A 27,425-nucleotide genomic window follows, 5' to 3' on the forward strand; every position below is an offset into this window, starting at 1 on the left:
AGAGAAAAGGGTTCAAGGCCAGCTGAAGACAGGGCCTCAGTACAGTCTGTGGTATTAGCTCCACACAGACAAAAAAAAAGCCATGCATGTGCTTCAATGACACCTGAGTGCTCTGCATTGTCTTTTTAATGCTATCCCCCTGCATGGGAGAATGCCATCCCTCCCCTTGCCAGAGGGTGATTTGGAAACTGCACAATTTGAAACTAACAGAGGTTCCAATCAATTTTGCAGAAAAGATAAGCTGGCTACAGCTATCAAAGCTCAGCACCAGAATGCCCCACATTTGGGAGCAAACCACAAGGATTGGCCAGAAAGCAGTTGCATGGCATGGGGAAGGTCTCTTCTGTTGAGCAGATAATGACCAAAGCTAGAGAAACACCACCAATATGTTTGGAGCTTATATAAAAGAGCGTATGTGCAGGGAAATCCTTTAGCAATGTTATTTGGGAGCCAGGTGGCATAAGTAAGATCCTGGCAAGGGTCTTTGTTATGAGCAGGTTTTGAAAACATTAACATGCCAAACCATGGACAGAATGAGATCTTTATCCTGATGGCAGTCCCTCTGTGCTATTTCAAATGCACATCCGTTCAGGAATACCATCTGTTCATAGCAAATTTATTCTATCTACAGTTCATCTATTCTGCTATATTTTCAAGAGGAAGCACACAGAATACATACAAGATGCAGGACTCAGGATACAGTAACTTCACCGCATGCAAGATGTATCTGAATGAACTACAAATGGGAGGAAAGCCTGAAGGTTGGAAGTATGGATTTGTCAAAAAAGCATGAGTGACTTATACAGCATAAGAGGGCATTTATATAGGAAAGTGGAAAGAATGAGAGGACAGCTACCTGATTCTGAATGTGTGTTTAGGAAAGGCAGCAAGCAGACATCTGCTTTCTGCAATTCTTACCTCAATGACTTGTCAAAAATGCTGCATCCTTTAGATCATTTCACTCAACTCTTATACACAGCACCCAAAAGAACTGTCTTATTACCCACCCATGAGCATGCTAAGTGCTTCACTGAAATGCACAGGAAATCAATTCCTGCTCTAAGGAGCTTACATTATAAACATTGGATATGACAGATAAGTGAAGACAGACATATTGAGAAACAGAAGGGACAAGGAAGGACATGATTTACAGAAATAAGATTAGTGTTACTCATTTTAGACATACTTCTTGGCAATGCAAGAGTTGGGGCACATTTAAGCTACATTTATTTTTTGTAGGCAATGCTAATGTGCATTTTTTTAGGAGTAATGTAAAATCTATTAGTCAAACTCCAAGCCTCACCTCATTCACAAGTTTGTTCCAGGTGTCAGGGGCAATGTGGATGAAGGCATAAAGATTTGTGGGAGACAAAGGGAGCACAGACTGGCATCACAGGCAGAGTGGAGAGGAACACAGCACCCATATTGATCAATATGTACACAAGACATTGAGATTTAAAAAAAAAATAGGGTATAATAATGTGTTAATGATTCAACTCTAGAGGACTGCTTGAGTAATAGCACAAGATGGATACAATAGACTATCTTGTCCTCAACCCTGGGAAACATAAGACTACTTGCTTGTGGGTAGGAGGTGTTGACATTGTTTTTTTTCCTTCATAACTCAATTTACTGAGATGAATCCACGTAGCAGGCAAGTTTAAGAATTTTTTTGATAAGGGCGTGACAATATCAAAATCCATGTATTACACAAGCCCCTCCCATGCCTGAATCATGCAGGCTGCTCCCCTCACGCCCCAGGTGACCTCACCATATCAACATAACACCTCGGGACTCCATTACCGCAATTCCCTCCCAGTAGATTTTCCATCAGACTTTTCGATCATTTGCAATTTATGCAGAATGACGTGCCAGGCTTACTCAAGTAGGATTAAGTTACATCCCTCTCTTCCCTCCCTCCCAGGTTCTTTACTTTGGCTTTCTAAAAAGGGCCAGACTAATGTTAAGTTGATTCTCTTCTTCCTTAAGGCTCCAAATAGGAATAGGTCCTAGCTGTAACACTGGAGCCTTCTGACGGAACTCTAAGAAAAAACACTTTTATTCATTTCATCTAAAATTGGTGACCTTTACTGTTATGGCCCCTAGGGTGTTAATTTTTCCCAAAATTGGTGTTTGTTTCATCCCTGGCCTCCATATTTTTAATGCCTCCTCATCCCTGGGAGTTTATTATAAAGCTATCATCATCCTGTTTGATTTATAAACAAGTTTAATATTGCTTTCGTATATTTTTTATAAAATGTACTGTTTTGGAACATTCCAGACACGCTGGCAGAGGGAACTGAATACCCACCAATGCAACCCAAACTCCTGGGCAACAAATGAGTTCCCCGGGCTAGATAGCACATGGAAGCTCAATTAGAAGTTCTGCTCCTGTTAGCTCAGCTATGCTATTAAGCTGAAGCTCTCATTGAAATGTCATTTTTACAGAGCTGGTGAGCTTCCTTGCTGTCATGGCTCTACTCCTTTTGGAAATTTCAAAACCCATCCAAGTAGCAGGAAAAATTAAACCACCACAAAGGCATATGACATTTGAATTGTTTACAGGCTTTTAAGTCATTTAAAAACTCATGCACTCAAGTTTTCCAGCTCTGCACAGCTTGAACTCCATCAAATATGGGTCAAGATTATAAATGCCAGAGTTCTCATATGTTTAAAAAAAGACCACATACTAAATTGATTCAACAATAATCAAAGGCACCAGTTCTCATTAGGGACACTATGATAAACTGTATTTGAAGTTTTGAGGTCACAGTGTTTGAGATATAACATTCCCAAGTCAAAAGTCAGGAATTTTCAAGAAACTGATAGTTTGAAAAATCAGAAACTATCGTAACTAATGCTTTGTCAGATTTCCAACAAACTTCCCAAAAAGACAGCCTCTACATGAGCAGCTCTGGCAAAATGTGGGGTTTGTGTGTTAAAATACGAGTTGGACATAACAGAAAGTTAGTCACAATCTTAGCTATGGCAAGACTCTTATTTCTGGAAGAAAGGAGATCAATGAAAAAGCTGAGGAGAGCATAATAACAGTGCTAAAGACACAAAGATTTCCCCCTTTCTCCACAAGTAAACATTACTCATGAAGAACTCAGTGTTCAAGTCTGTATTCTGAGGCCTTTCTAAAATTATAATTCTTCATTCCTGCTTATGAGTTACCTTATGTTCCACTGCTTAGATCAACTTCTATAAGAACAGAATTATCAATATTTATCTAACAAATGCCCTAGTCATGCTCACCAGCACAGAACATCACTATAGAAGTGATATTGGACATCAGTAGAAATGCGTTTTATATGAGCAGCTTTCATTCTCTGTGTATCTGAAAGTGCTTTAGAAAAAAGTAATGGGTTAAACACTGAAGTGTACCAAGAGGGTCGGCAAACAGAAAATAGGTCACAGCCTTGGACAGTAGAACTCTAATTTAGAAAGTCAGGGTACTGAATTTATTTCCTCTATCTTTTTGAACATGCTGAGAGATTTAGATTCCACTTAGCCCATCACATATCAACACAAGAGAGCTCTGTGATCCATTTTATCCCAAGGATCGCAGCTATCACATAGCATTGTTAGCACTTAACATTAGCACTGGATGACTCCAAGTTTTTATAGATTCCAAGGCCAGAAGGAACTATTATGATGATCTAGTCCAGCCTGCATTCTACAGGAGGTCATAGAACAACCCCAAGATAATTCCTAGGGCAGATCTTTTAGGAAAACATCCAATCCTAATTTTAAAATGGTCAGGGACAGAGAATCCACCATAACGCTGGGTAAGTTGTTACAATGATTGATTTACCCTCATTTAAAAATGTAGGCCTTATTTCCAGTCTTCTGAATTCAGCTTCCTGATACTGGATCACAGTATACCTTTCTCTGCGAGACTGAAGAGTCCATTCTTGATATTTGTTCCCCGTATAGTTATTTATAGACTGTATTCAAATCACCCCTTAACCGTCTCATTGTTAAACTAAATAGATTGAATCACTATATGGTAGATTTTCTAATCCTTTGATCATTCTCATGGGTCTTCTCTGAACCCTCTCCACTTTATCAACGTTTTTCTTGAACCGTGGACACCAGAACTGGACACAGTATTCCAGCAGCAGTTGCACCTGTGCCAAATACAGAGGTAAAATAAACTCTCTACTCCTACCCAAGATTCCCTGTTTATGTATCCAAGGATTGCATTTGCACTTTTGGCCACAGCATTGCACTGGGAGCTCATCTTCAGCTGTTATCCACCAGGACCCCCAAATCTTTTTCAGAATCACTGTTTCTCCCATCCTGTAAGTATGGCCTACATTCTGTGTTCCTAGATGTATACATTTAGCCATATTAAAACTTATATTGTTTGTTTGCATCCAGATCTCTCTGTATCAGTGATCTGTCCTCTTCATTATTTACCGCTTCCCCCAATTTGTGTGTGATCTCCAAACTTTATCAGTAATAATTTTATGTTTTCTTCCAGGTCATTGATAAAAATATTAAACAACATAGGGCAAAGAACTGATACCTGCAGGACCCCACTAGAAACACACCTGTTCAGTGGTGGTACTCCATTCACAATTATGTTTAGAGACCTAACAGTTAGCCAGTTTTTAATCCATTTAATGTGTGCCATGTTAATTTTATATCATTCTAGTTTTTTAATCAATGTCATGTGGTACCAACTAAAATGCCTTACAGAAGTCTAAGTCTGTTAGATCAACATTATTACCTTTATCAACAAAACTTGTAATCTTATAAAAAAATCAAGTTAGTTCAACAAGATCTATTTTCTATAAACCCATGTTGATTGGCATTAATTATATTACCCTCCTTTAATTCTTTATTATTCAAGTCCCATATCAGCCACTCCATTATCTTGCTCAGGATTGATATCAGATTGACAGTTCTCTAACTACCCAGTTGTCCCATATATCCTCTTTATATATTGGCACAACATTCACTGTCTTTCAGTCTTCAGGAACTTCCTGGTGACTTATTGGAAAAAAAAAAATTAACTGTCTAGTGAGCTCCTGAATCAGCTCTTTGAAAACTCTTGGATACAAGTTTTCCAGACCTGCAGATTTAAAAATGTCCAACTTTAGTAGCTGCTGTTTAACATCTTCCTAAATTACTTGTGGAATGGAGACAGTTGTTCCCTCTCTCCAAACAGAGAACAGAAATGTACTGAACACTTTGCTTTTCTCCTCTATTATTGATAATTCTACCATTTCTATCTAGTAATAAACCAATACCATAGTTGAGATTCTTTTTGTTCCTTATACACTTAAACTCTGTTGTCCTTAACTCTGCTGGCCATAGATTTCTCATGTCCCTTTGCTTCCCTTATCAATTCTCAGCTTCTGATTTATATTCATTACTCACTACTTCCCCTTTCTTCCATTTGTTTGTTTTTATAGCGGCCTTCATTTGCACTCTAAGCCACATTGATGTTTTAACCAATATGGCTGTCTTCCTTGATTGTGTTTTTTTGGCATCTAGTAAAGTGTTCTTAAACAATTTCCAGTTATTCATATTTATCGGATTTAAATTCTTCCTCTTAGCTGATTTAGCTCATAGTTGTTTCCAGCTTTGTGAAATTGGCCATATTAAAGCACAAAGTACGTATAACTGGTCTGCACTTCATTCTGTTTGCACATTAAAAATATGATCAGGTCACAACCACTTGTACCTACTATAAATTTTTAGTTCTGTGTTCAGTTCCTCTTTCTCGGTCAAGATAAGGTGCAATGTAGAATTCCTCTGTGTTGGATACAATACTTTTTGAGTTAGGAAACTATCATCTATAATATTTAGAAATTTCAAGGATGTTTTAGTACCAGCAACATGAGACATCCAGCATAGATCACTCATATTGAAGTCCCCCATAATCATGTAGCTTTTTTTCCCTTCACATTGTAAATAGGTGAGTAAGGAGCCAATCACCCTTTCTTTATTGTGATTTGGTGGTCTGTCCTCCACTAACACATCTTGTGCTTAGGACACTGATCCATAAGCATTCAAGAATCACTTTCTTCCGAGTTATCAGGGACTTGGAAACTCATAATGCCACCTTTGACAGAGAGCCACTCCCCCTCTCCTTTTGCCCATCCAATCCTTCCTAAATAGATTACCATGGATTTTAACATTCCAATCACAGAAACTATCCCACCAGGTTTCAACAACAACAACTAGATCAAATTTCTGCTCACAGATCAGCAATTCCAATTCTTCTTGTTTGTTACCCAGGCTCCTAGCACTGGCACATAAGAAATTATTTGATTGCCTCTCCATGTCCTCTGGTTCCTTAATTAATTTAGTTCTCAATATCTTGATTTTGTGATGACAGCTCTTATCTTCCCTTTGTTTACTGTCCTCTTTTGTTATTACTTTAAGACCCTCCTATTACTACTACTTTAATTTGGGACTTGTACACATTACCTAAGGGACAAAGCCATGAGTGAAAGAACTCCAGCCATAAAGATATCAGATCTCAGCAATCATGCTTTGGACAAACTTAGAGTTCAGCTTTACACGCATTATTAATATGCAGTTATTAGAATATTAACTGACAATGTAGGTGCAGGTAACTGTCATACGACAGATTAGATATTCAATATGTCACAAGCTGTAAAAGCTTGAGCTCTCCTTTGTTGTGACAGCAATTGGGTTTTGAGCCTTTAATACCAAACTTAAGGCAAGATACTTTTATACACACCATTTTTATAAGATTTTTTCCTTGGATACAAATAGAAAATGAATTTCAAGGGGTATCATTCATATGCAAGAAAAAAATATTGGAATGAAGCTATAAGCTTCATGCAAGCTCCAAACAAACCTGGTGGAGAAAATAAAGCTGTTTATTAGAGCAATAAGGTACAACTATTATACCATGACACCAGAGACAAATTTATTTAACTAAGAATAATTATGTAGTAGTAGGAACAGGGAAGGAGGATTTTTTCCCCCTAAAAATTGTTTGTTTACCTCAATGGTATTTATAAAGTAAGTAGTGTAGTTTGATTCAGAGTTCATGGTAGGTAAGGGGATAATAGCTATGGTTTTTGAGCAAGGCACCTGAATAATCTAAGTGGCATGATGATGCAGAGCTATGGAATGAAACAATTTAAAAAAAAAAAAGTGATCATAGGTCACATAGACAGGCTGTATGGCTGAAGGATGTTTAGTCACCAGCTGAAGAACCAGCGAAGCAGAAGACACGTGAGATACTCATTTCCCTCCCCCAACATAGCCCTTCTTTCAGCCACAAGCTAAAATGACCCTTCTATTTGTGCTTTGAGAACAGACACTGAAATTTATATCATAGCCCTCCAACTGCTAAATATTAATCAGCAATGACTAAGATATTGCTGAATTGACATTTTATTTTATAACTGCCTCCAGAAGTCATACCAGACCCAAACTGAAGAATAATCATACTGGTACTGGCCTCTGCACTGTATACAGCTATTTTTCTACAGTACTGGTATCTGGTACATGGGGCAATACTGGAGGTACATTCTTCTCCCACCAGAGAGACTTCACACAAAGTAGGACAGAGTCTCCTAGACTTTAAGGCCAGAAGGGACCATTGAGATCATCTAGTCTGACCCCCTCCACACTACAGGCCACAGAACCTCACCCACCCACACCTGTAATAGACCCATAGCCTCTGGCTGAGTTACTGAAGTCCTCAAATCATGAAAATAAATTTTCAAGTTAAGATTTGGAAGAAACGTAGGGCTTGTCTACACTTAAAATGCTGTAGCAACGCAGCTGCACTGCTGTAGCACTTCAGTGAAGACACTACCTATGCCAACGGGAGACATTCTCCCATTGGCATAGGTACGCTAGCTCCCTGAGAGGCAGTAACTAAGTTGACAGGAGAATTCTCCCATTGATCTAGTGCCGTCTATACCGGGGTTAAGTCCGTTTAACTGCATCCCTTAGGTGGGTGGATTTTTCACACCCCTGAGCAACGTCGTTATACTGACCTAATTTCCTAGTGTAGACCAGACCTGAGACTCACTAAAAGGGTATACCTACACTGCAAAGTTGTCAACAAAACCTGTGTCTTTCACGGGTACTTAACACCCGCCTCTCCCCTCCCCCCCAAAAGACAAAAGTTTTGCCGATGCAAGTGGCAGTGTGAATGCGCCTTTGTCGGCAGGCCGACAAAGCTAACGCCGCTCACAGGGCTGGAAGTATTTTGTTGGCAGAAGTGCCGACAAACAACATTTACACACGCTGACTTTTAGCGACCAGGCTTGTCGCTAAAAGCTGCGTGACGTAGACAAGCCCCAAGACGTCGTCATTTTTCACCACCACTTTGGACAGCAGCTTCAGCATCTATTTCGCAGGCAGCTGAACAGCCTGCTTTTCAGTTGCAAAGTGAATCTTTAATTCAATCACTGCTGACAAATAGCATAGGGGCAAACAATGCCAGTCAACTCATGAGGATACTAACATCTTCTGACTGCAATTCAGTTTTAATAGACCAGGTTACTGTTCTGGGAGAGCAAAAATTCTCGCATTTATAACTAAAGGTTAGATGTGTAAACAGCCAAGAAAGAGCCTAGGGCCACAGATGAATTGATTAAAAACAGGGTTTGGTTCAGTGAACAATGCTTACCTTTATAGAAACACTTCTGGAGAAAATCTACTGTTTTTTGTTGCACCCTCTCACTTCAAAAGTTAATTTTTTCCCCCACTTTATACAATACTGCAGGGAAATTGTACTCTTTAAACAACATTAACTGTATTCCTAATTCTTTGATTTTATATAAACTAAACTACTGTAAAGCAGAAAAAGTTTTGAGCTATAAAATCCAGGCCACTTACCATATATCTCTTTCAAAATATTTAGTAAAAACTGATGGTCAGAGACAATCTCATCTGGGATTTGCAACATGTTTTCATTTGGGGAAGGGGTGGGATGGAGACTCTAGATGCCCTACATACTCCCGACATAACAAATTACCTTTCATTGCAAAGCATCAGATTAAACACAAAAAGTTATATTTATTACCATTTTCTTTAGGCAATGGACAAGTCAACAGAATAATACTAGGGGAGAACTTATGTACATATGTTAAGCAGGACCTTATTCATGATGTTCATGAATATGTACAACATAGAGCCATGTTTTAGTTCTCTCTGCAATAAAGATTTATTTAAATTTTTATTCCACTTTACCTTAAACAAACACAGCAATTATTTGCTTTGTATTCTTGACAATATATTTCAGTGCAAGCAGTGATTACTAATTTTAAGATCCCATTGGCTGTTGTCATTTTATTGCAACTTACAGAGTCTTCTGGAGGTCTCTGAATCTTCCCCCAGTCCACAGAAGGTCCCTTTTCTTGCAAGAATCTGTGGAATAGCTTCTTAAACCCTTCGAGGTCTTTTTTAGTGTGCTACAAGAGGGAGAGAGTGGATGAGTTTTAGAAATAATGGTATTTTGTGTTTACATATTTTATCACAAAAGCATTTTACAAACCTGATGTACAATCTGTTCATAAGAATCATTCATCCAACATTTAAATGCAGCCAACTTTGGGGTGAAACAGAGCAACACTGCGTAACACCTTAGGACAGGAACCACAGAACACCTTTATCCCTGAAACTGCAGGGAGAATTTAGGTGGGAAAAAATGGCCAAAGTTTTCAAACCTAAGTGCCTATAGTGCAGATCCTAAATAAGTACTAAATCTCACTAAGTTAATGGTTCTGAGTATCTACAGCTCCCACCAAAAAAATCAGGACACTTATTTGAAAATGTTGGCAAATACATAATTACCTAAATTAAGTTTGACCAGGACCTCAAGGTATAATGTTCCTATTCCTTTGAGCATGTAGGATCTTTAATAACCAGAAATGGTGAAAAGTTCAGTAATAACTCAGAGGCAAGTGCAACCCTCTGAGTCACCAGCATCACTTCCTTCAATAACCTAAGTTTTCTTGGAAGTTGCTCCTCCACATAGGGTCCAGGCCTAACCCTACTCTTTTCAAGATTACACAGAATCACAGCACATTCTAAAAGTAGGAATTATATTAGTCTGAGTACAAAACTGCAGTCATATACCAAGCATATTGTCCTTACACTAAAGATCCATTTAAAAAAAAAAAAAAAAAAAAACTTGAGAGGGAAAGACTACAAAGTCATCCTCAGAAATTTCAGAGAACAGTCAACTTTGTGTGTGTCTTGCTAAAATTTTCAGTTTCGATCAACAATCGCTGAATAAAAAGGTGTTCACGTTGACTACTTTGTCACATTTCAACAGCTTGACTGTTACTCTACTTCTGTTCTCTTCTAAAATTGGCTCAGTTTTTAAAAAATTCAGAGTAAATTCAGGTGCTTTTCCAAGCACCATGAGAAGTGATTAAATTCTCTAAACTAAGTGAACATTTTATGTTCTTGGACATGTTTATGTGGACTATTATAAAAATTTACATATTTTTATAATTTCAGTTTCAATTTGATTGGGGAGGGAAAATATTACAACTTGAACACCTTCACTTTTTCAAATTCTTCATATTCTTTCAATTGAAATTTAAGTTTTATGTACAGTATGGAACCACTAGCAATTAGACTATTGGTTAGCTTATGTAGTGTATGATTTAAAAAAATTTAACAGAGAGGGATAGTCTTATTTTTGTATCCATTGACGACATGCTTTTTCAAACTGTGGAGCAGGAGAGGGGGAAAAGGTGTGGAGAAACAGGTTTTATTTGTGAACGTTTCCAGCTACCAATTCAATAATTCATTAGCTTGGTGGCCAAAAACCTTGAGTACTAGTCCACCACATTCAACCCTTAAACTAAGAATCCTCTCTCTTCCCCGTCTTCCTATTTTGTACCATCTCTTCGCTATTATGTATTTTGGCCAGTCTCTCTCTCTACAAATGAATTTAAACAAGAGAAGTTATATAGAGGCATTTTCAGAGTTATATCTTTTGTAGTCCTTACCTCTAGCTCATTCTGAGGTGCAGTTGCAAGTATTTTGTCAAGTTCCACTTTCATTGAATATTCCAGTTCTTGTCGAATGACTTCTTGAAACTGGGATGTGCCAGCTTGAGACATTGCTTTTCTGTAATCTTTTTTAAAAAGATAAGAAAGAAGTTGAAGGGTGGGAAAAATCATACGCTCACTAAACTCCAAGCAACTTGTTTAATGCATCTAAAAGCAGCAATGCTGTAGACATCTTTAAAAAACAAGCAAACAAACATATAATCCAGACTTGTTTTGTTGCTGTATTAGTGTACCCAGAAAAATACAAGTGGCCCATCAAAAATCTCTTATGTATAAACACCAAGTAGTTTGGAAGAGAACAAAAGGCATAGAAAAGCAAGAATAATTTCAAGAAATAAAATTGTGGAAGACCCACAATCTAGATACAAATTTCTGTGAAGAGAAACTTGGACTCAGTCAACTGCATCATGACATTGTACTAGAATAGCAAAGAAAATATAATAATGCTCTTCAGCAATACATGTTTGTTTTCCACAGTGTGCATTTAATAAAGACTAACCTGTCTGACCAAAAATAAAAAATATGTTGTAGTAATCTAGACAGTAAACTTTCAGGCTGTCTTCAGTTAGTCAGTTCCAGATATCTGTCTACATAACCTGTCTTTATCATGAGCATTTTCATACTGTAATATGTTACTAAGCAACCTAAAGAAATAGTTTGCCTATCACTTCAGCATGCACTTTGCTGCTGAAAGCTGATTATTCATATTTACAGAGAAATAAATGATCAATAAGGTCTGCAAATATTGATCCATAGTAAGTCAAAGGGTAAATCAGAAAATAGTTACTGCCACTTTTTTCCCCCCTTCACTGTTACCAAAGTAAGCATCTTGGACATGAGTGTAATCTCAGAAAAGTCTGTTTAATTTAATTTCTGCGGATTCCCTTAAGCAATCACTTCTCTGTAACAGAGAGAAAAACTATTGCCAAATATAACTGGGATTTAGAAACATCCTGAACAGTTGTTTAAGGAGGAATAGGAAAAAGCTGCTTCAAATGAAGTGAGTTGTATTTACAAAGATTATTTAGAGAGGAAGCGGTGCTTAAAAGAAAAGTTTATATAGACTAGTCATTAAAATAAAATATTCCACTGAAATATTTTTGTAATAATGCAAGAGGCACATTTATTTTAATAGTGAAATTGTTTATACAACTCTAAACTGTGTCAGAATTCAGTGACTGTGTAATTACAACTTGGAAGCTCACAGTAGCCATTTTCCTGACTGCACTGTCTTGCAGGTAGGAAAAAAAGAGCGCTGCAATGCACATACTGTGGTGCAACATGGGGGAAATGTAAGTCCAGGACACCTGCTACAATTCCTAATCACTAAAAACAAACATTTAATTTTATAGAAAAAGAATAAAATAGCCTTTTAGAACCTATTAACTACATTTTCCCCTTTTTAATAATTTTCAAATGTGCATGCAGCTCTTCTTTTAAAAGGAATTCTAGTATTTATTCCTACAATAAAATAATTGTCTACCAGTTTATTACTTTTTTAAAAACAACTGAAAGTGTTATTTTTTCATGCGCAGTTTGAGTTGATGTAGCAGGTTCCTTTACAGAAGCTTAAGCAGCATCCCAAGATGCAAAACACTTTGTAAGTGTTTGTAGTCTTTGATACATGTTGTAACATATGTCTCCAAATTCAGCAACAACTTTAGGACCCAATCTGTACAAATCAGGATCCCATATATCACATATCAGAAAAAACAATGCAATTACCAAATTCCCAAAACAGAGTACTGTTCTTGTGAAATACTAACTACGTTTAAAAAAGCAAGTTAACTTATCCAACCTTATCCTTATGTTAGAAAACCTTGTTAATTCACATTGAATGGGAGACCCATTGCAAGTCACTGAGTATTACGACTTTGCACATAAGGGAATAAAACAAATTTTGTAATTTGTGATAATACTTCTAATCAGTGTTTTGTAATATATTACTAAAATGTAATTACTCTTACAGAATGAGACCTCACTAAAGTACTAGGCTATTAATTTTTTTGCTGAAAAGTTAGGTCAAGCTGTTGCTTTGTGCATGTGCGACCTATGAAATGCGGAGATTAGCAGAGTCCTGACTACACAGCCTTTCTTCATTCTAACTCTAAGCACCCAGAATCACTGACTTTGAAGGCCTTGTCGTCTTACACTCAATTTATTTTAAAAAAAAAGAAACATTTAAATCTGAATATAGATGACACTAGTTGTAGTTTTAGCATGTTAGCTGGTCAGGATAAACCCCAGGCTTTACTCAAGCAGCAAGTAAGTGCCAAAATCACAACTTGGCTTATCCACATTAGAATTTTAATGTGTGGTAGTGTTTTGGGATGGAGGGTGGAAGGCAGAAGGGGTTAAGTGCACACAAAGTCCAAAATTATTATACTTTTAAAGAAAAAAGTTATGGAAGTGGAAAAGTTATTTTTAAAATTTAGCTTATTAATAGTCTTGTCAAAACAGAAAAAAGGCCATAGTATGTTGTTTGTTGAAAAGACAAATACATGTAGGTCCAAAACTGAATCCAACTTAGAATCATAGAATATCAGGGTTGGAAGGGACCTCAGGAGGTCATCTAGTCTAACCCCTTGCTCAAAGCAGGGCCAATCCCCAATTTTTGCCCCAGATCCCTAAATGGCCCCCTCAAGGATTGAATTCACAACCCTGGGTTTAGCAGGCCAATGCTCAAACCACTGAGCTATCCCTCCCCCCTTTAACTGAAGTTAAACAAGTCTGGTAAGATATTACAGGTGAAATGGCAAGGATTCCTAAAGAGTGCAGAGTTATAAGAAAAATAGTTGTGTGAATTTCAGCTCCATTCCATTAACATTAAGCTATAAGTGAAAGCTGAGATTTGTCAATACGTGGTCTTTTTAAAGCAATGTATATATGTTTAATGCAGCATCAACAAGATTTTTTTTTTTTTTTTTGGTAATTGGTGCATAGAGATGTATAAGTGCACGTGTTTAAGGGAAACATATATAATTATTCATTCAGATGAAGACTGGCCTTTATGTTGGACTACATATGTGTTTAAATGCTTTGCTGAATAAATGCCATAACCCTATATTTTCTGCCAAATGGTCTGTAAAAGTTTATTACCCTGTGTTATTTAATCAAAAATAATGGAATTATCAAAAGAATGTTGTTTAAATGTACAATATGACAAAATAAAAGAACACCTTCACGTTCTACTGCTTTAAGTATTTAATTGCAAGCCACAAGATTTCTCTCATTGTTACTAAGGAAGTTTAAGAGCCTAACAGGATTTAGCGTGAGCAGGAGAAAGCCATAATTTCCTATGCTTCTAAGACAGGGGTAGGCAACCTATGGCACGCGTGCCAAAGGCAGCACGCAAGCTGATTTTCAGTGGCACTCACACTGCCCGGGTCCTGCCCACTGGTCTGGGGGCTCTGCATTTTAATTTAATTTTAAATGAAGCTTCTTAAACATTTTAAAAACCTTATTTACTTTACATACAATAATAGTTTAGTTATATCTTATAGACTTATAGAAAGAGACCTTCTAAAAATGTTAATGTATTACTGGCACGCGAAACCTTAAATTAGAGTGAATAAATGAAGACTCAGCACACCACTTCTGAAAGGTTGCCAACCCCTGCTCTAAGACCTTCCCACAAAGAGAATTACATTCATGTGTCTGCAACACCACTGCCCAAAGCAGAGTGAAATAAACACACTGCTTGTCAGTTTCATGTTGCTGCTCATGCTAGAAAACTGGTGGGAGGGAAGGAAGGAGGGAGACCTACTGTTGCTAATTGCTACCATATTTCATGATCTTGTCTTTTTGTTCTGTGTTTGTACGGCACCTAGCACAAGGGAGTCCTTGCCCATGACTAGGGCTCCTAAGAGCTACTGCAATACAAATAAATAATCCATTTTCTTTGGTATATAACTGTTCATTTCCAACTTTAACTTCTATAAAGCTAGAGCCCTAATCATGCAAACACATACAAGAGTAACTCTACATATAAGTAGATCATCACAGGGTTACTCCTGTGATTCAAGTTACTCACCTATCGATGCCTCAATCCTGCAGGCATTTGGGCTAATCTAATCCAACACTAAACCCAAGCAATTGTTAAATTTACCAGCCCAGGCTCATGGCTGCTCCCCCATATTGATAACAATGACAGAGAAAAATAATTTTACTTGCCTATCTAAACATAGTTAATAGCCACAGATAAAAAATTTTCAGGACTATAATTAAAGGTAATAACCATAAAATGAGTTGCATAAAATGAGATTGCACACAAAAGCACCTGATGATTGCAAAAGCAATCTATTAAGACTACATTGTCAGATGTCCCAATTACAAATAAACACAAGAGGGAAAAGTATTCTTGTCTTCCAAGTCATCTGCAGCTACCTCATACTTTAGTGGGCATGCTCTGTTTAAACAGTTGTCTGAGGTCAGACTGGGGTGAGATTAAAAAGTGAATGACTGTTCACAGGAGTGGTCAATGTAGAAAATGAGTGACGCAATATGAAAGTCACAGTAAGGGTTTGGAGTTTCAGAGAAAACTAAGTTTTGAAGGTTAACTGGCGGAGATCTTATTTTATTAAAATTCTTTAGTTATGATACAGCAAAAAGCTCACCCCCAAATACCTCCTGCATGCATGAGTGGCCTTTTATCGTGTAAATTAGTAAAGTGGTTGAAAGGTGGAGAGTCCCAACTCAAGGCGTATTTATCCCTAATTCCTAGTATATTTTTAATCTTTGTTGTTTTCATTTGTGATCCTTTTCAGCAACCCCCAAATGTAACTATTGCATGTAATGACAGTTATTTTAACTGCCAGGAAACCTTGTATGTGCTACAGACCAAAAAAGTAGTTTAGACATTGACACTTGCCTAAACCTTAGTGATAAATTAGGCAAAAATAGTAAACAATAGGTTTTATTACCCTGCCAAAAATCAGAATAAAGACACACACTCATTTAGGAAATAGTTTGGACTAAAATTCCAGTCCAATCTCAACACTAACTACTTTTTATATTGGAAAGCCTGTCACTAGTGCCTGTTTGTTTAGTTTTTTAAGGGTTCACAATTCAGCCAAAAAAGAGAATGTTTACAGTGGCTTGGAACTTGGCATACAATGTCCCAGGAGGAAACCATGGTTCAAGAAACTTGTTGTGGCTAATATCTACTTTTAAGAATCTTTTAAATCCGTTTGGTGTTATGAATTTAGATGATTGCTTGTTCAGATTATGCACAGTGAAGGCTGTCCATCAGGGTGGATTTGATTTAAATCACTAGTCAGGAAGACTAGATTTAATCATGAATTTCTACATAAAAGTGCATTCTTGTTGGTTGTTGTAAGCTTAATACATATTCTTCACAACTCAGAGAAAAATGAGATAGATAAGACCCAAACTGGGTCTCTTTTACAGCCTGCTGCTATTATTGGTTTTCCCTTCTAGTGAGAGAATGGTATAGTAGATCTCAAATCAATGAAGGCTACACTCCGAAAGACCTCAAGACTCCTGGAATATGCTGCTCAATTTCACTTTTGTTTCTACTGCCTGTCCCTCCCTTCTCACATTTATCTCCAGACTTCTTCTCCTTGTCCAGATCTATTCCACCCCCAACAATCTTCTATTCATTAAACTTTTTGAAACTTTGCACTTTTAGAGAGGTAAGGGATTGACTCTGTGTACACTAATTTGCAGAGGGACAATAGGGTTGAGGTCTGTTATTTCTCACCTCTATATATTTATTTTAAAACATTTTTGCTCTTAACAAGCATGTTATCTCTGGAGACACAAATCCACAGTTTGAGAACTGCAAAACTAAGCATCTCTGATGGTATCTTCTAGACTTAGCACTGAGTCTCATTGGGTAGATAGAAAAATTAACCTAAATAATCTATACAGAAGCCCCTGGAACCCCATAAGATTGGGTCCCTAATCCATGAACTACTGGAACTCATTTACAAAACTTTTCTTAAACATTACGTGAATATATTGTCTCATATTATAGAATTAGAATTTGTAATCCCTATTCCATTATGAAATATCTTTGAGCTATAATGTATCTTTCTTTAGATATGCTTTTTGAGGAAAAAACCTTTTATCAAAAAAATCCAATTTAAATTAAAAGAAATCAGATTTTTTTTCCACCCTGCTGTCCATGTGAATTAAGTAAAGAACAACTAAACCTCAAAAGCACTCTCAGGAGTTCAGGGCACTCTCTCTCACAGGATGAGATTTTAATAATGTGCATTCTCTAATATAGTAAAATAACCTTGTATTAGTTCATTCCATTTTTTTAAAAGCCTTCCGTATCCACCCACTCCTCACAACCATCGTCTTTGATTTTCTTTTTTATATTGCTAAAAATAACATGTGTTTTAAGGATGTAAGCGAACATTCCATGCATTATAAGATATATGAAGCCATTCTGCTCAGGCTAATACTCTATGTTCACGAGCTAAGAAGCAGTTTTGCTATTAACATATAGCCAGTTTAGATTTTAAGCTTAAACACAAAGATTTCTAAGCCTAGTGCTGATATTATCATAGTGAAAAAAAATTTGACATTAGCAGCGCAGACTAAATTTCCAAGTGTTTTAATATTGATTTAAACAGCAGAAAAAAAATTTTTTTAAATAAGAATTTGTTTAGATTGTCAAATTCTAGGCAAATAGTTTTTAAAACCTGTTTATAGAATTAGAGAGGTTTCTAAAGTTATCAGTTTCATAAATGATACCACTTTTCTACAAGATGGCCATTTCCAGCAGTAGGCTGAGAAACGTCAATTGTAATTTTAACACACTTTTTAAAAAAAAGTATGAGTGGCATCTTAGAGACTAATCAATTTATTTGAGCATAAGCTTTAGTGAGCTGTAGCTTACGAAAGCTTATGCTCAAATAAACTGGTTAGTCTCTAAGGTGCCACTAGTACTCCTTTTCTTTTTGCAAATACAGACTAACACCGCTGCTACTCTGAAACCTTTTAAAAAGAGATACATTTTGCAGTTTATTAATGGTGAAAAGTGGCTTATCACAGTAATTCTCAGACTGCTGACTTGAGGAAAATGACTAGGTTTCCCCCTTTAATTCACCACATTCTGCTGGGATGTCACAGGGTGACTGCAAACAGTAGATGCATTTACATAGTAAGTGTTCTGCAATGCCTAGGCACACATGCAGAGTTAATAAGACTTGTTTTCAAAGCCAATTTTTTTACTCAGTCTTCTGTACAACACATTTATACATACATACAGAAGACAGGGTTATCACTATTACCTTTACTATAGGAGGCTTATTTTGTTGACAGGCCTGAATTTGCTATGTACTTAAAGCACAGACATGCGATCTGTTTTTATTTTCAAAAATCTTCTTAAGAATCAGTTCAAAGGAGGAAAAAATGCAACAGCAATGCCAAGTAATTTCGCCTCCTGAAGTGACCTCTCCTGATCTAGCCTTGTTTCGCAATAAATGAATCTGAAACTGACAGACCACGTATCCGCACAGAGCGAGGAGACGGCCAGAGCCTACCCGAACCTCCCAAAAGGGAGAACAGACACACAAGCTCAATAAATAAATGAAGGGGAGACATTTGAGCATTGCGATACTCCTCCGTGGAGCTCAGATCTCGTCTGTTATTCCCTACAGATACAGCGGCAGCTGCCTCAACTCGGTTTGACTGTCGCTGCAGTAAAACGGAAAAGAAACATACACAGATAAGCGAGCCCAGCCAGGACATATTGGCCGGCTCCAATCGTCAAATTTAGCAACCACCAAAATCTTGCAAAGGGTAACTCTACAACCGATCAAACTGACACGTCCAAGCCCCCACCAACTATGCTGCCAGGACTACAGGGAGCTATTGAAAAAATAAATCAGCCAACATGCAGAGCTGAAGCTGCTCAGAAAAATAAAAACACACCCACTTACCTTGTGCAAGTGACATTTTTTCCGTTCTTTAATAAAATTAATATTTTCCTTTTATAAATAGAGAATTTACCAAAATTACACTATCAACGCCAGGAGAGGCAATTTTCCCCGTCGCCCCCTCGTGTAGAAGACGTTTCCCTGTCTGGTTTAGTCAACCAGTTATACAGTATCAATAATTTAAAAAGGTATTTAATCACTCCCTTGGGGGAAGAAAACTCCCACCAGAGAAGCCGCCCACACACTCAAAAAGAAAATTAATAAAGGAACTGGGGGGGGGGATTTTTCCTCCGCTCGGTTCCTCCCAGCTTCTTCCTACACTTGTCCCCTGCAATATATGGCTCTTAGTCTTGGAAAACTGCTTAAAGGTAAACGCACAAGAATTTAAATTTCATCAATGAGAGAGGCGGATCTAAAAGCCTCTCCGCTTCAGCACCCCGCCCCCCGGGGGCAGGACTGCAGCAGGAATGGGGCGGCCGCCGGCTCAGGCTGTTGCTTTCGCACTGCCCCCGCCCCCGCCCCCCGGGGACTCACTACAGCCTCCTTCCAATAGCAGGTTCCCCAGAAAACCCCCAGCAAACAGCAGCAGCTGCTCCTGAGTCCACCAAGGAACCCGCCCCGCCCCTTCCCGTTCAACCAACCCCCCACCCCACCCCACCCCACCCCAGGTTAGCGAGAGGGCTCCTTCCATGTACTAGCCGGATTCCCCGCCTGTCCCCACACCCCCGCTATGCTGCTGTGTGGGGCTGCTAGTGGCTGATGGGTCTGTCGCTCCTTCCCAGCCCATAGTTTCAGTGAAACCGGAGAGGGCGGCGGCTGGGCCCGGCCTTTCCTTTGCCCTAAAGGGCGGGGGCTCACGTATCACACTTGGCTTGGCCCATGCACCTCCTCAGCTGTCCCCCCACAGCCCCTCGCTGCAGGGGGAGAACAGTGGGGTGGCTTCCTCAGGCAGGCCCCCTTCCTGCCAGCTTCCTGGGGGGGGGGCAGACAGAGGCAGGGCTGGGTCCCCACAGCTAGGAAGAGAAGAGAAGAGAAGGAAAGGGGTGGGGGGGGGGGTAGCCGCAGCCCCTCCCCCCCAGCTGTGGGGGGAAGGAGAAGCGTGCCTGGCCCCTGGCCCGCCTTAACACGCCCCGCCCAGGTCTGTACGGCTCCCGCTAACTCCACCTCCCCAGCCCGGCAGGGAGGAGCGCGCTGCGGCTAGGGCCACACCCGGAGACCGCAGCGCGGCGGCGGCGGGCTGGGGGAGGCAGCCGGGGACACGCTCGGGGCAGCCTCTCCCGGCTCCCCCGACACGGGCGATGGGGACGGACCCTCCCCCACCAGGATTACGTCACGTGTCTCCCGCCCGGCTAGCCCCCCCCAGCCGTGCCGCGGGCTCCCAGCGCGGCGCCCCCGACAGCGACCCAGGCGCCGGGGCGAGGTGCAGCAGCCCCGAAGCCAGCCCGAGATACGCACCTCGTTGCGGCACAGCCGCGCGGGGTGGGGGCTAACGCTCAGCCTAGGGCGGCTCCCTGAGGGGTGTATTGCACAAGAGGGGTTCTCGCTCCCGGGTGGGGGGAGGGGGGCGTCACGCACTCACTTCGCTCCGGGCGCCGCCGCCAAGCGGAAGTGCCGCCTCCGGGTCCGGCCCAGGCAGGCCACAGGCCGCGTCGGCCGCCAATCAGCGCGCGGGGCGATGGCGGGTGCCCGCCGCCGCGCGCGCGGGGGGGTGGGTGCACGAGCTGCCGCTGTACCTGGCAGGAGCTGGTGTGTCCCGCCGCGAGCGAGGGGCCCCGGCGCAGCCAGCGCGAGCCGGATTGTGCGTCTCACGCGCCAGCGACTGGAGCCGGCGGGGCTGGGGTGGGAGAGGCAGGACAGGGCGAAACACCGGCTGGGGGAGGCGGGGGGTTGAGAAGCGGGTGTCGCACGAGCCATCCCCGCCACGGCTCGTGCATTGAGGAGGGCCAGCAAGGGCCGCACCTGGGCGTGTGCGGGGGGGGTCACGGCCGCAGTCACTGAGCCAGATTCATTAATGGGGGCTCGTGGCAACAATGAGGGATAGGGTAGCAAGTGGTGACAGTTCACAGGGGCGGAGTAAATGATCCCATGAGTATCAACAAAGTTCTCTGTAGCCTCCTGTTTCAAGATTTAACATTTCTAATGTAAGTAATTTATAGGCATTAACAGCCCACCATCCGGGTTGCCCCATATGCAAGTTTCTTGGGTATTGCATTTGTCATAAATATAAAGGGAAGGGTAACAACCTTCCTGTTTACAGTGCTATAAAAATCCCTCCTGGCCAGAGGCCCAATATCCTTTTACCTGTAAAGGGTTAAGAAGTTCAGGTAACCTGGCTGGCACCTGACCAAAAGGAACAATAAGGGGACAAGATACTTTCAAATCGGGGGGGGGGGGGCGTAGGGCTTTTATCTGTCTGTTCTGTGTGCTTGCTGGAGAGAGATCAAGAAAGCAAGCAATCCAATTCCATTAGAATTAGTAAGTACCAGCAAGGAAATGCTTTAGTTTACTTTTTTTGGGCTTGTGATTTTCTCTGTGCTGAGAGGAAGGTGTATGCCTGGTTTTCTTTTTGTAATTTTAAAGTTTTTTAATCCTCTGTGTTTTAAATCTGATTGCCCTGTGAGATTAGCTTCCCTTCTAATTTTACAGAGGTGCTTCTTTTACCTTTTCTCTTTCTAATAAAGTTCTGTTTCTTTTAAGAGCCTGACTGATTTCTCTATTGTCCTAAGACCCAGGGGTTTGGGTCTGTGATCACTTTGTAACCAATTGGTTAGGATATTATTCTCAAGCCTCCCCAGGAAATGGGGTGTAAGGGCTTGGGGGGATATTTTGGGGGAATAGGAACTCCAAGTGATCCTTTCCCTGATTCTTTGTTAAATCGCTTGGTAGTGGCAGTGTACCCTCCAAGGGCAAAGAGTTTGTGCGTTGGGGAAGTTTTACCGTAAGCTGGTAGAAATAAGCTTGGGGGGGTCTTTCATGCAGGTCCCCACATCTGTACCCTAGAGTTCAGAGTGGGGAGGGAACCCTGACAGCATTGCTCTATCCCCAGCTTGCATCACTGTGTGAGATGTTGCTTTTGCAAATCATAATTGCGTTGCAACAGAGCATCACCATCTTTCAATGGGATCTTTGCCCGAGGAAGGGTTCCATATTGGAGCCAGAGTTTGTATGACTTGAGAGTGAATGCATCGATGCAATAAATGAATATTCATATTGACGAATGCTATATGTAGGACCAAGTCTGATGACTTTTGAGGTGTCATATGGGATCACTAAGAGTTTGAGAAGTTTTGGTCCAACAAGGTAAACCACCTGGAGTTATCCTGGACAACCACACCATTAGTTAGCCATAACTCTGTATTCTGAATGATTTATCAACTTAGTTCAACAAAAAAATTAGGTGTATAGGAATAGCTTTATCTGTAGCTTTATCTATATTATGTATCATCACTGGAGGAATTTACGTCATCTGCAAAAGAATGAACTAAAGGGACCTATTGTTACACGGGCAGGGGAGTAGCGGGTTTTTTATCTAATGTGATAAAGTCCTGTGCTGTTCCCACATTGCTGCTTATGTAGGACCTGTCTAGTAATAGTTCTTGTCTGGAGTGTCTAGATCATCTTCACCACACAATGTTTCATAGCACCCTTTGGGTAGTCATTCTGCCAATTAGTGGTAGAATATACGTGTGCTTGGCGGTACTAAAACTTGTTCCAACCAATATCTCCCTTTGTAATGGCATATGCAGGAGACTTTATCAAAGGTTTAGTAGAATAATTAACTTGCATCTATCATTGATAAAGATCTTGGGGCCAAAACCGTGGCTCTTGGTTATTATCTGTAATAAAGGTAACATAATAGAGCATATGCTTTCCATGGCAGAGGAAGTCTATATTTTAACCATCTCTCCACTCTTACAAAATAATTCAACTATATTGGATATGTATATAAATAATTGAGACTACTAGCTCTTATTTTTCTGATATCTGCAGTTTAAAGGAAGAAACATCTGCCTGCAAGTACACTACCAATCAACTATTTCATTACAAATCTGGTGTCAGAGTAACAGCCGTGTTAGTCTGTATTCGCAAAAAGAAAAGGAGTACTTGTGGCACCTTAGAGACTAACAAATTTATATGAGCATAAGCTTTCGTGAGCTACAGCTCACTTCATCGATGAAGTGAGCTGTAGCTCACGAAAGCTTATGCTCAAATAAATTTGTTAGTCTCTAAGGTGCCATAAGTACTCCTTTCTTTTTACAAAGCTGGTGCTTTCTCACTTTTATAAAATGATGAATCTTGAAACTCAGGTTACAGAAAATTTAATACAAGTTAAAGAAATCATATCTACATCAATCCAGTTTTCTGCTGTCTGTCATTTTTAGGTCTTATTTTAAAAGCAGTTATACATTTGGTTCTTAGACTGAGAGGAAGCATAAAAGGACACAAGCTAGATTTTCAAATGTTATGAATCAGCATAGCTTCATGGCCCACAGTATTCACTAATGAAATCCCCAGTTTAGAAGTTCACCTCCACCCTGTATACATGAATTGTTTTGAAACACCTGTTTCAATCCATGTAGTAAATAATATACCTGTATAAAAATGCAACACTGAAGTTTAACTTTTTGATAGTTAAAATGTGAAACACTTATAGGGGTACTTGAATATAGACTTCTGATGCTGTAATTATATACACAGGTAGTATGTGTAGGTGCTGTGTTTTATACGTTTGTTCTGATTTCTGTAAAAATTTAACTGCAAACTAAAAAAATTAATTAATCAGCCTTAAGTGTCATTTGTACCCACTAACCAACTTCTGGGAGCTGTTCTACACAGAAATACTTTTAATTGTTAAATATTTACTTTGTTTCCTGTGCAATCCTTTTAGCATTCCTTGGTTTGCTAAATCTGTCCCAGAATATAACATTCTATTACAGGGATGGGCAAACTACGGCCTGTGGGCCGGATCTGGTCCCTCAGGGCTTTGGATCCGGCCTGCGGGATTACCACCCCCGTGGCGCCGTGGGCCCTGCGCCACTCCCAGAAGCGGCCAGCGCCACGTCCCTGTGGCCCTCCTGCACCCCAACCCCCTGCCCTGAGCCCCCTGCTGCACACCGCACCCCTCCTGCACCCCAACCCTCTGCCCTGAGCCCCTTCCTGCACTCTGCACCCCTCCCTGCACCACTTCCCTGAGCCCCCCCACACACTCTGCACCCCAACCTCCTTCTCTGAGCCCCCTCGTACAGCCCTCACCCCTCCTCTGCCCCAACCCCTTTTCCTGAGCTCCTTCCTGCACACCACACCTCCTCCCGCACCCTAACCCCTGCCCCAGCCCTACATTCATGGCCCTTCAAGCAATTTCCCCACCCCGATGTGGCCCTTGGGCCAAAAAGTTTGCCCACCCCTGTTCTATTACATCACAGATACAATTTACATAATATGAAATTCTAAAAAATAGTTGCAATTTTTATTTGATTTGTTCATGTGATATGACAAAGACTTAAGTTTATCTTAAATTAGTTTTAAGATATACGTGAAGCAATAGACCTCATCCAATGTCTACTGGAATCAATGGAAAGACTCCCACTGACTTCAAAAGACATTGGATCAGTCCCAGTATGTTTCTTATATTAGTACAGCCTCATTCATGGATAAAACTATTCCTTTCACTCCCACAGTGAGTTGCAATGAAACATGGTATTGTGATGTAACAAAATTATGTACTCTGAGATCTCTAAGATATCTTTAGCAAACTAGGGAGTACCAAAAAGATGATTTTTTTTTACATTATAAAGTTAGGCCCAATGTAATTCTTTGTTGAATACACCCCCATACACAGATGCTTGTGCTCAATTCAAATTGCACTAATCTTTGCAGTTCACCTTTAAGATTTTGACCATTATTAATAGCAGAACAATCAGCATTTACACTGTTCATAACATACAACACTGGAAAGAAGTCTCACCGTTGCAAAACTAAATTGTACTGTGTGAGTGGACTTTCAGTTGCATATTTTACAATGGTTTGTGTCACAACTAATATTTAACTTCGAGAGTGCATATTTCATAGCCATTGCTTATACATTTTTTTGTGGAGCAGCTGCAATTGTTATGTAAAGATGTAGAGTATGGCTGCAGAAAACAAAAGTCATCTCCGTTTTGCAAGGCAGGTTTCTTGACTGCAGGGTGCTGTATGCTTCAGTTAATGCCAGGCTCTGGTGGCTGTTTTGAATTACATAATGTTTAAATAAAAAATAACTTAGTTATTTAAATACAAGCTCATCAGATTTTACTGTGAAGAACACAGTTGCAGGAGTGGATGGATTTCAGAGCAACCATGAAGAACTTTCACAGCAATTCCAGACACCTGAACTGTATGAATAAAACCCACACAAATGGACAGCCTGAAACCACCGCCACCAGAATTATGGTTGAGGGCAATATGGGAGAATTTAAACATTGCAGATGTTCTTATATTTGATTGCAGAGGATGCAGAAAAAGTGCATAGTGGTATGAAAACGGCTCTGTTAACTGTAGTAAAGTACAGGCCCTAGATATTTGTAATAACTTTCAGCTCTCATCTGTCTTGTTTTTGATGGGGACCTACCATATTTTGAAGATTACTGCGTACCTTGAAAAAATGAAACCTATTAGTATGGGTTCGGTGAAACCTTGTTGAAGTTGGTGGATGTTGCTGCGTTTAATTGTTTCTTCATGTAGACCCTGAATGACTTTCCTTTATGTATAGGAGTACCACCCAAAACACAGGCACATAGCAAAGCTTGAGTACAAGTTAAACTGCGGCTCAAGGGGTTTTGCTGCAGATGGGTAGAGCAAATGTGGGAGGTAGGGCTCTGATTGGTGGAACTGTGCTTAAGACAAAAGGCAGAAAGCCCAGAGAAGCTGAGAGGTAAGGCAGCAGTGGTAGGGTGGCTCTGAGAAAAAGCTAAGAGCTTTTGGGCTGGGTGCTGCCTGTTTGGAGTTGTGGGCACTGAAAGTCTCTTGTTTGATTCCTACAGTATTCTGGGAAACAGGAGTTTGTATATTCTTTGTAAATAAGCAGGATTGTCTCAAAGATGAGGTACTCCAGCAATTTTTCCTCTTAATGAAAATAACGTGGCAATGACACTAATACTGACTAACCACTTGGGCCAAACCAAGAAAGATTCCTCATCCACACCAGAGTGCAAATGCACATTCAACTACATGTTACAGACTAGAATCTCCAGAGCCAGTTTTTCAAGTTTTGCTTCTTTAAGGTATTCCCTGAGTAGAGACAACGAAATGATGTGCTGCAGTGATAGGAGGATACATAAGCATTGGCTGAGAGATTGTGAGATGACTGCAGTTTTGTGGGGCTTTTTCTAAAAAAGATAGACCAGGCACAATTGCAAGTGCAAGCTTTAAGTGAGGAGGGCAGTCAATCTCGTGTATAGGCTCTTATCACACAGCAGAGTATGAAGGATGGGCATGAGAAGAAAACATGAAGAAATCAGGCATTGCAAGAAAGGGTACAAAAGCTTGTAAGGGCATGCCTACACTTGCAGATGTAGAGCGCTGTGAGTTAAACTCAGCTTCGGAGAGTGCAGTAGGGAAAGCGCTGCAGTCTGTCCACACTGACAGCTGACCGCACACTGGCGTGGCCACATTTGCAGCACTTGCAGCGGCATTGGGAGCAGTGCATTATGGGCAGCTATCCCAGCATGCAAGTGACTGCAATCTGCTTTTCAAATGGGGGGGGGGGTGGAGTGTGACAGGGAGTGTGTTGTGTGTATGGGGCGGGAGAGAGAGAGTGGGGTTTTGGGGTGTTGAGAGTGTGTCAGCATGCTGTCTTGTAAGTTCAGACCCCCCTTCCCCACACCTCTCACTCACAGCAAACAGTAAATGTTTGCTTTTTCTCTGAGCTGATAAGCAGCCGGAGCTTTGAAAGGGCATTTCCGCATTCCTGCAGCCGATTTCACAACGACAAGAGTGGCCGCTTGACTTAAGAGGATTATGGGACGTTTCCAGAGGCTGATCAGAGCGCAGTAAAGCAACGCCTCGTTCACACTGGTGCCGCGGCGCTCCAGCGGGGGCGCAGCAAACGTTATTCCACTTGCCGAGGTGGAGAACCAGCAGCTCTGTAGCCGCAGAGTCAGAGCGCTCTGTGTGCCTTGCCAGTGTGGACGGGTAGTGAGCTAGTGCGCCCGGGGCTCCTTTTTTGCACTGTAACTCGCAAGTGTAGCCAAGCCCTAAGGCCTTGTCTACACTACCACTTTACAGCGCTGAAACTTTCTTGCTGAGGGGTGTGAAAAAACACCCGCCTGAGTGATGCAAGTTTCAGCACTGTAAAGTGGCAGTGTGGACAGTGCACTAGTGCTGGCAGCTACTCCCCCTGTGGGGGTGGTTTTTTACAGCACTGCGAGAGCTCTGTCCCAGCGCTCTGCCGTGACTACACAGCCACCTTCAAGCGTTGCCACGGCAGCACTTTAATGTT

At 40.6% G+C, this 27,425-nt stretch overlaps 2 protein-coding genes across 5 annotated transcripts in view; one reads left to right on the forward strand and one right to left on the reverse strand.

The window, feature by feature from the left end:
- The window catches only part of VPS54 (VPS54 subunit of GARP complex), a 100,151-nt gene extending 96,805 nt beyond the window's left edge, over positions 1–3,346 (forward strand). The window contains exon 25 of the transcript XR_012158323.1: positions 632–3,346. The gene's annotated coding sequence lies outside the window, so the exon portion shown is untranslated. The remainder of the gene's footprint in view (positions 1–631) is intronic.
- The window catches only part of UGP2 (UDP-glucose pyrophosphorylase 2), a 40,423-nt gene extending 19,807 nt beyond the window's left edge, over positions 1–20,616 (reverse strand). Inside the window, exons 1-3 of one of the 4 annotated variants that reach the window (XM_073339527.1) lie at positions 20,529–20,616; positions 10,974–11,101; positions 9,315–9,422 (exon numbers count right to left, since the gene is read on the reverse strand). In XM_073339527.1, the coding sequence (XP_073195628.1) occupies positions 9,315–9,422; positions 10,974–11,087 (222 nt within the window). In that variant the 5' untranslated portion in view covers positions 11,088–11,101; positions 20,529–20,616. The other 3 variants (XM_073339525.1, XM_073339524.1, XM_073339526.1) reach the window with 3 other exon arrangements.
- Positions 20,617–27,425: the final 6,809 nt, after the last annotated feature.

This window comes from Lepidochelys kempii, chromosome 3 (genome assembly GCF_965140265.1).
Source record: "Lepidochelys kempii isolate rLepKem1 chromosome 3, rLepKem1.hap2, whole genome shotgun sequence".
NCBI lineage: Eukaryota > Metazoa > Chordata > Testudines > Cheloniidae > Lepidochelys > Lepidochelys kempii.